Source organism: Octopus bimaculoides, chromosome 9 (genome assembly GCF_001194135.2).
Source record: "Octopus bimaculoides isolate UCB-OBI-ISO-001 chromosome 9, ASM119413v2, whole genome shotgun sequence".
NCBI lineage: Eukaryota > Metazoa > Mollusca > Cephalopoda > Octopoda > Octopodidae > Octopus > Octopus bimaculoides.
The window spans coordinates 96,824,879-96,834,507 of record NC_068989.1 but is presented as its reverse complement, the minus strand read 5'-3'; the positions used below and the strand labels follow the sequence as shown (position 1 = coordinate 96,834,507).

Below are 9,629 nucleotides of genomic sequence, written 5' to 3'. Positions count from 1 at the left end.
TAGTAGTTATTTCAACTATCTTCTTTTTATATCTTGTTTTATTTTGCTTTTTTTGTAAAAAATTTCATTTTCAGTTATTTGAAGATCCCAATTATTGAATAAAAGTGATAGATTTTCCTTTCTTTCTTTTTTTTGTTTCTCTTGAATTGTAATGTGACAGTGAAAAGATGTTTCTTTCTTTTCACTTCAATCAACTGAAACCTGATAACAATTTATAGTGAACTAATTCTATGAAGAAACTCAATAAAAACTGTTTCGTAATTTTTCATGAATAAATTTATAGCTTTTTAATAGATGAACGAAGGCTATAATTTTGCTGCTTTAGTGAATGGCATTTCTCATGAGAGAATTATGGTTACACTGTCTAAGAAATTTAGCCAGTTATTCACAAAGAATTCTTGAAAAATAAAAAATACTATAAAAATTTTTGGAAAATATTTTTTTGATTTAGATTTAGAAAAGGGGAAAAAATAATTATTTCCTACCAAGTCAGTGATGAAAACATCTACACTGTGACTGGCAAGTGGCAAATGACAAGCATCCCATTTGAAAACATCGATACCAAGCTGAGGCCTAGAAAGTGAAAAGAAAAAAAGGTATAGAAGAAAGACATGCTAAACAGATGATGGTACGTTTCAAGTGCAATATAAAACAATGTGGCATTACATATTGATTAGTTTCATGCACTTATTAACACTGTCTCCTTGACAACAGAAATGCCTCTTAAGAACAAATATCCAATACAATATAGAGAAAGAAAGAAATTAGAAAAGAAAGGAAAGGCAGGAAAAAGAAAAGTAAAACTAACATATTCAAAGTATGCTTCATATAGAACTGTTCAAAATTAGAAATTGACATAAAAAAATGAATTATTCAGTATTTTTTACTAGAAACAGATAAAATTGGGGAAGGTGATTATCATTTTGTAGTCGAGTGAAACTGTATACTCCATCTGGTAAAAAGTAGTAGGAAAGAGTCCTTATAAAGAAACCGGTCTTCAAGAGAGGATTGGGAGTCAATGGTTTTAGTTGGTGTCTTGTGGAGCTATCAACAATAGTAAGACAGAAGAAGTTAGTGTATGACTATTATGGTATGAAGAGATACTACAACGGCATCTAATGACTAGTAACTATTGGTGTCTTTAAGCCCTTCATGCAACAAGCCTAATCTTAGTATGACTCCTATTTCAGAACTACTTGGATGCAGTATTAAAGCCTATCAGCTAAATTCCACATTAAAAGTCAGCCTGTTACTCCTTTGTTACTCCTTTGTTACTCCTTTGTTACTCCTTTGAAATGGATAGGCAAAAGTTGCACATTTACCACATAATGCCTTTCTTCATTGAAAAGGGTGAAGAATGCTCTGAAAACATGTAAAATCATTTGTGTTTATGGTGAAGAGGCTGTAGGGGAATCAATCGTTCAAAGATAGTTTGCAAAATTTAGATGGGCTGAGTTCAACTTGGAAGTTGACAGTCACTAAGGAACACTCGAGCCAAAAGGCTTGGAAATCAGAAAATACCATTTCTGATGACTGACCTGTGAATGACAAAAAAACACTCAAAATGCATAAAATATTATTAAAAGTAAAAAACATCCTAAATCCCTAAAACAGTTATTTATTAGCACCAAATTACCCACAAAAAATACAACCCCACTAGTCAAAAAATGTGATCACCCTAACTGCGGAACATGCATCAACCTTATGGAAGGGTCAACATATGAACTGAAGTCAGGTCAAACATTCACATAAAACATCACTCCACCTATACATCGAGGAATTCAAAATCAGGGGTTCAAACTCCAAACTACTGTATAATAACACCTTACACCCTCTCAAACACCAGTCACTGATGTCACCTTGGGTTGAACTTAAATAGATTGTTTTCTGATTAAAACTGAACCCCCAGGAAAAAAACAAATAGACACTTAACAAACCGAACCAGTAGCTTCTGAAGGAAATCAACCAATCAGAATGCTGGAGATGACCGTCAGACAGACAAAAACAGGTTACCAAACCCTTTGACAAAAGCAAACATGTTAGCAGAAAATCAACCAATCAGGGTACTGGATTTCTACTGGTCAAAGACAAGGGATCAAAATGTTCAACAAATAAATGACATCACCTGGAAGTCAACCAACCAGATTGCTAGACTTCTGTCAAAACATCCGGAAACCAAGTGACATATTAAGGTGGCCAGCAAGATTGAGAAAAACAAATGACATCATTAAATTTACAACCAATCAGAACTTGATCCTTTACTATAAATGCACGCACACACATCAACATCATCATCATTTAGCATCCACTTTCTATGCTAGCATGGGTTAGATGGTTTGACTGGAACTGGTTTTGGCTTGGTTTCTATTACTTAGTGCCTTTCCTAACACCAACCACAAAACCAATGGTTAAAAAAATGTGAACATCCAAACTGTGAAACATACCCCAACCAACAGTAAGGCATGGAATTCCAATTCAAACAAGGAGAGAGGTTCACAATTAAGATCAACTTCACTTGTGCATCTGAGAATTTAATTTATGCTATAGCTTGTTCAGGTTATGGACACAACTATAGAGGGCAGACAAGTATGTCACATAGATGGATAACCACACTACATAAGGAACAGAGCCATTTATCAAGGTATAGATAGATACCTTTGAGTGAACACAGAGAGATGTGCAGAAAATCTCCAACCAAATTTCAGTTTTCCCCATCTACCAGTGCAAAGAAACAATTTAAGATTTTGTATGTTTATTTATCCCAACCCCAAAATGAGCAATTACCTCCTCTGTCCCAAGTAATAATTATCACCAATTACCTCCCCTTAGATTTTTCTACTTGCTGATTCATTCACAAACATTCATACAAGAACATGGGCTAAAATATTCTTAAGAAAATAAGAAATTACAATGATTTCAATGTCATTTCAATATACTCCCACTCAGTTGAGGGCTTTTCTCTTCCTCCTTCCATTATTTTGTCTTGCAAGTTACTTATCAGCCTCACTAGTGCCAGTATCGTAAAAGAAGGACCCTGTTGTCTCTGTGAAATGGTTGGTGCTAGAAGGGCATCCAGCTGTAAAAAAACATGCAAAACTGATGCAGTTCCGTAGTGTGTCAGACCCTGTCAAACTGTGCAACCCATGCCAGCATGGAAAATAGATGATGATGATGTAGCTTGAATCACTTTTAATGACATAATATGTCTGTGTTTTTTTTTTTCATTTTTTTAAAAAAACACAACAACAAAGACTACTTATTGCAAAAGATTCAGATGCAATCCATAAATGACAATCCATAAAATATTGGCCATAACTGGCTTCTCTCTATGGCTTTTGATTTTTTCATGGCTTGTTTTCTTTATGAATGAGATATTTATTATCAGCAGTAATTCGGTTTCATTTTATTTCCAATTTCCTTTGACATTAACATATCTCTGTGGTGTCAATGTAATAGACACACAAATTCAATATCCTACAACACGACTTCTCTAATCGATTTCTTAAAATTATTGTTTTTTTTTTCTTTTTGCTTCTCTTGTTTTGAATAAAACTTACACACACATACACATATATATACACATGTACATATATACACACACACATGTAGAAGTAAAAATATGTGTGTATTATGTATATGTGTGTGTATGTATATATATATATATATATATATATATATATATATATATATATATACACACATATCAACAACTGACTCAAGAAAAACTATATGTATATCAACACCAAAATATTCAAGAAAAATAAAAGCAAAACAAAACAAAAAAAAAATAGTTCCTCCTCCTTCAGTTGAGAAGTGGTTTATCTCCTTGGACTATTTCTTTGAAATTTTGGTTTATAGGTTTAAGCTAAAAACAATTTGAAACAGTCTAGCAAATAATTCCCCACATTCTGATGGTTTGATATTCTTTTTTTTCCCCAGTAGCTATTGCAGTAAGCACTGTATTTTCTTTCAAAGAAACCAAAGGAATAAGCAAGGGTTCTTTTATCAATAGTTATCTTTAAATATTGGAGTATTTTATAAAGTAGTCACAAGTTTTGGGGAGAGGATATAAAAAGATGTATTTCACTATAACGAATCAAGTTTGGTTAGAGCTAGAATTACGAGAATTTAAGCTTGTTGGTGCTTGAAGATTCAGTGGAACACTTTGTATATTCACTCATTTGTTCATTTGCTTAATGTTCTTTTTTTTTCCATGCTACCATGGGTTTCATTTGCAGATTGAGTTGAAACAGGGTGTTAGGGTTGGATGTTTTACCTTTCATCAATACTTCCCTGTTTTTCAAGTAAGGGATAATTTTATTATGCAGGTCTCTCTAAAAGTACATGTGATATCAACTTTGGGACCTCTTCATTCTTGTGGTGATGAGCGTAGAATATAGAAACATTCACAAGCATTTGCATGAACACATGCACAAACATACATGCACACACACACACACACATATATATGTAATTGTGTGTGTGTGTGTGTGTATATATATCATTGTCATCATTTAATGTCCATTGTCCATGATGGTAGGGGTTGGATGGTTGAGACCAGGGCTGGTAAACTGGGAGGCTGCAGCAAACTCCATTCTCATTTGGCATGCTTTCTGAATGCCTACCCTAATGCCAGCCACTCTGAGAGTGTAATGGGTGCTTTTACATATCACTGGCATGGGTGCCATTTGCGTAAATGACAAAGAACTAGAATAGATAGAAAAGTACAGACTACTAACAGACGAAATCGCAAGAATGTGGACTATAAGGAGAGTGTCTGTCATTGCAGTAGTTGTAGGGACCCTTGGAGCACTAACAACCAGGTTTGAGAAATATATAAGAGAAATCCGAATTGACAGGAGAGCAGAGCAAGCCCCCAAAAACTGCTCTGCCGGGGACAGCTAGGATTTTGAGATTGGTATTTAGATGTTCAGTGTCTCCCACAATAATTAACAACCAAGTATCAAAGCTTGTATTGTGTGGAAAGAGACCCCGTGAGACCTCTGACAGCAGGCTACTGTCTGCTCTCACAGAATCTGCAAGAGTAAACAAGATTGAGCACTCTGATAAGTAAAACAATAATAATAATAATAATAATAATAATAATAAGAGGAATGAACAAGTGTCTCAGCTGTGCTACATCTGTAACAGAGTGGATGAAACCATTGCCCATATCATGAACGAATGCCCTAGACTTGCCCCAAACCCCTACTAGTTGAGGTGACATGATAAGGTAGCGAAAGTGCTACATTGCAAACTGTCCAAAAAGTGGGGGCTAGAAAGAAGCAAGGCATGATATGAGCACAAACTGCAGAGAGTGATGGAGTTGGAGACTTGCAAAATTCTAGGGGTTTTCTTAATCCAAACAGATCAGGTGCTTCAGCATAACAGACTATACCAGTGGTGGTTGACAAGATGTACCAAATGTGTTATGTAGCTGATGTCATGCGCTCCTTTGATCCACAAATAGTCAAGAAGGAAGGCAAAAAAATATATAAATACAACCCTCTTAAGTACGAAATAGCCCGGCTATGGAAAATGAAGAAGGTGAAGATAGTGCCAATTATTGTTGGGTCCTTGCGAAGAGTATCAGAAGACATCGATATAAAAGAAATTGGAATAGAGTGGCCAGTAGAAATGTTTGCCTCCTTGACATGGCCAGAATAATCAGCAAAGTATTAGATAGATGAAAAGAACAGATAGCATGGTACTGTAGGCTGCAGGCAACAAGCATGCCACACATGCAAGACTTCAGGAATTCCAACAATTTTTTTTTTTTGTATTTGCTGCTGATTAGGTATTCCACACATGCACAGTAATTTTGAAAAATTAGACATATATGCATAAGTCAGATGGAGTGTCTCGTGCATATATTGTCGCTCTAGGCTATTTCGCTGATGATAGTTTGCTAAAATAACTTGAAACCCGGTTCGAAATATAGATGGTAAATGTTTTTATTTTTCATTCCTTTTCGAAAATTATCCCATTTTTGTGGTGCAGAGCTTTGGCTGCTCTTTCTAGCGAGTTAGATGCCCTTTATGGGCATCTCTAATGTGTATTAAATGTACACTATTTTACATGAATAAGATATATATATATATATATATATATATATATATATATATATATATGTATGTATGTATGTATATTCATATAAAACAAAGTCAGGAAGTGTGAGAGCCATAAGATGTACCCAGTGTAAGCTATGGACACATAAGAGGTGCAACAATATCAAAGGAAGGCTAACTAGGAAGATAACTTTTGTGTGTGGCAGATGCTTAGGAGCAATGAATACTGAAAATGTGCAGAGAACAGCTTCCGTCACATTCCAGGGGAAAAAACTACAAATAGTTGAGAGCTTCCATTACCTAGGTGACCAAGTTAGTAGGGGGGGGATGCTCTGAGAGTGTAGCTGCTAGAATAAGCCTGAGCAAAGTTCAGAGAGCTCTTACCTCTGCTAATGACAAAGGGTTTCTCACTCGGAGTAAAAGGTAGACTGTATGACACATGTGTGTGAACAGCCATGCTATGTGGCAGTGAAACATGGGCTGTGACTGCTGAGGACATGTGTTAGCTTGCAAGGAATGAAGCCAGTATGCTCCGATGGATGTGTAATGTCCGTGTGCAGACACGACAGAATGTAAGCACCTTGAGAGACAAGTTGGACATAAGAAGCATCAGATGTGGAGTGCAAGAGAGACGACTGAGCTGGTATGGTCATGTGTTGCGAATGGATGAGGACAGCTGTGTGAAAAAGATTCACACCTTAGCAGTTGAAGGAACCTGTGGAAGAGGTAGACCCAGGAAGACCTGGGATGAGGTGGTGAAATATGACCTTCGAACATTGGGCCTCTCCGAGGTTATGACAAGCGATCAGCACTTTTGGAGATATTCTGTCCTTGAGAAGACCTGGCAAGCGAAGTGAGACCATAACTGTGGCCAGTGCTGCATAACCAGCCCATTTAAGAGTACCCTTCAAACATTGGGCAATAATCTCCGCTTGCAAAGACCTGTTGAGGCAAGAGAAATCATTGTTGTGATCGATGACAGTACCGCCTGACTGGCACTTGTGGCAGTGGAACATTAAAAGCACCATTCAGGTGTGAACGTTGCCAGTGCCGCCTAACTGGCTCCTGTGCAGGTGGCACATAAAAAGCACCATTTGAGTGTGGTTGATGCCAGTACCACCTGACTGGCCCTCATGCCAGTGGGACGTTAAAGCACACACTACACTCTTGGAGTGGTTGGCATTAGGAAGGGCAACCAGCTGTAGAAACTCTGCCAGATCAGATTGGAGCCTGGTGCAGCCTTCTGGCTCACCAGCCCTCAGTCAAACAGTCCAACCCATGCCAGCATAGAAAACAGACGTTAAACGACAATGATGATGATGATAGCTGTTTTGTAACCTTCTCCCTGTAGTATTAATTTCAATGTGCAAAATTATATGCACATGTTTACATCAATATGTATGCTCAGTACTAAACAATATAATTGTATATTCACAAATTAAATCAAATAAAGAACATCATGGACATATCTACAATCCCACTTGGAGTTGTTCTGATACCGTGGTATCTAGTTACAGCTGTGTATTGAGTGTACCACAGTCACAGATCAGCTCTGGCAACAAGATAAATGCCATCAACATCTGGGTTAAATAGTAACAAAAATGATTTCGTATAAAAGTTCTACACAGAAATAATTTGAAAGTTGAAAAGCTTTTTGGATGACACATAACTTTTCATATAATATAAAGATTGTGTACCCTATTTTGTCAAAACAGTTCATTTTTTTCTAATATATAATTTTTGCAAATAGAAGAAATATAAACGCTAAATTTCTGGTGAAAAATTGTACGAAAACAAAAAATTTAGAAAATAGTTTATATATAATTTAATTTGAAAACTTTAATCCTTTCATAGGAAGCAAAAAAAATTATTCTATGATGAATGATAAAATATGCTTGAGGAGAAAGGCAACGCTAAGAATGTTTGAACATGTTAAATATCTGTCTTTATGAATGTAATAAGATAATGATGGAAAATAATAATTGAAAATAGTTGGGAATGGACTTCATTTTTAAGTTTTGAAAACCAGAGCTAATTCTGTGATAACAACACTTCTTCATAAATGGCTGGCAGACTTTGAGGTAAAATATTGGAAAAATACAGAAATAAATAATCATTTCTTTTTAATATTTCACTTATATTTCAAATTTCCAGTACACACGCTCATATCCATCTGTCTGTCTGTCTGTCCATATATGTATCTATCTATCTATCCACACACACACACACACACACACACATGCAAATATATCTACACATCCACAAATATTTTAGAAGCAAGAGACTGTCAAGGCTTCTAAGAATTACTCTTTTATTTTAATAGAAGACAGTTGTATGTAGAATCATTATTGGAGATGTTTTTCAGACCTTTTTGTCTGTCAGCTATCATTATTTTTTTTCTGTTTTTGTTATTATTAATAATGAAAATAAATATATCTAACATTCACTGGAAATGAAAAGTCAACCAGCCTCACCCAACTCTACCCCCCCACCCAAATAAAAAGAAAGAAAGAATGAATGTGAGAAAAATTAAAAAGGGAGTGTATATATTGAAAGTTTATTGGTCAGTCATTGTGATTATGCTTGTGACTGAAATCTTTTAAGATATATCTTAAGGCTAAATACGGTTTTACCAATAAATGATTTCCTTAAATAAAATAAACATAAATTTCATGTTTATTTTTAATGATGTTACACCTCAATCAATTCTCTCTCCTTCATCCCCCTCTCACACTGTATATGTGTGTGTATGTGAGTAGATATGCTTATATATGTGTGTATACACACATATGTGCATGGGCATATGCATGTATGTATGTTTGTATGTATGCATGAATATGTATACATACATATACAAAGAGAGAGAAAGAATAGGAAACCTTGTGTGTGGATCAGTTAGACAAAAACTGAAAGAAGTCTGTTGTGTGTGTGTGCGTGACTTCATATTTCCCCTGTGGTCACTGGTTTGTAAACAAGGGTGTCCAGATGGTGTCATTTGCTGGCAGACCATTACAAAAGCATGCTTAGAATTTCAAACACACACATGTATATATGTAGCTCTCTCTCTATATATATGTGTGTGTGTATCTATGTATGCCAGTATTCAGTTTTGTTTCAAGATTTCCTGACCCCAACCCTGACCTCTTTCCAAGCAACGCAATCTTTCTCTATTCCTACCAGACATGGAAGGTTGGTAAGAAACAACAGAGATTGCATGATGGTAACATTTGTTAAGAACAATCATACAAAGTCAAAGCAAGGAGAGACTAACACACATTTATATATACACATATTTCTATACATATATATACACATATATCATCATCATCATCTAATGTCCCTTTTCCATGCTAGCATGGGTTGGATGGTTTGACTGAAACCTGATAAGCTTGGGAGCTGCACCAGGAATTTGCTTGGTGCCATCAAAGTGGAAAAAGGGTTTTTTTTTTTTAGTTTTTGAAAATTTGAAACAAAATTTAGGGTCTTTTTAAACTGATTGTTGCAGAGAAGTGAAAATATGGCTACTACTCATTAATTTCAAATTAAACTTACCAAAGACGA

At 35.6% G+C, this 9,629-nt stretch overlaps 1 protein-coding gene across 1 annotated transcript in view; it reads right to left on the bottom strand.

Moving 5' to 3' along the window:
• Positions 1-9,629, bottom strand: part of LOC106876489 (tRNA (guanine(6)-N2)-methyltransferase THUMP3) — a 1,024,452-nt gene that overhangs the window by 35,430 nt on the left and 979,393 nt on the right. Inside the window, exon 6 of the mRNA XM_052970899.1 lies at positions 486-573. Coding sequence (XP_052826859.1) covers positions 486-573 — 88 coding nt within the window. The remainder of the gene's footprint in view (positions 1-485; positions 574-9,629) is intronic.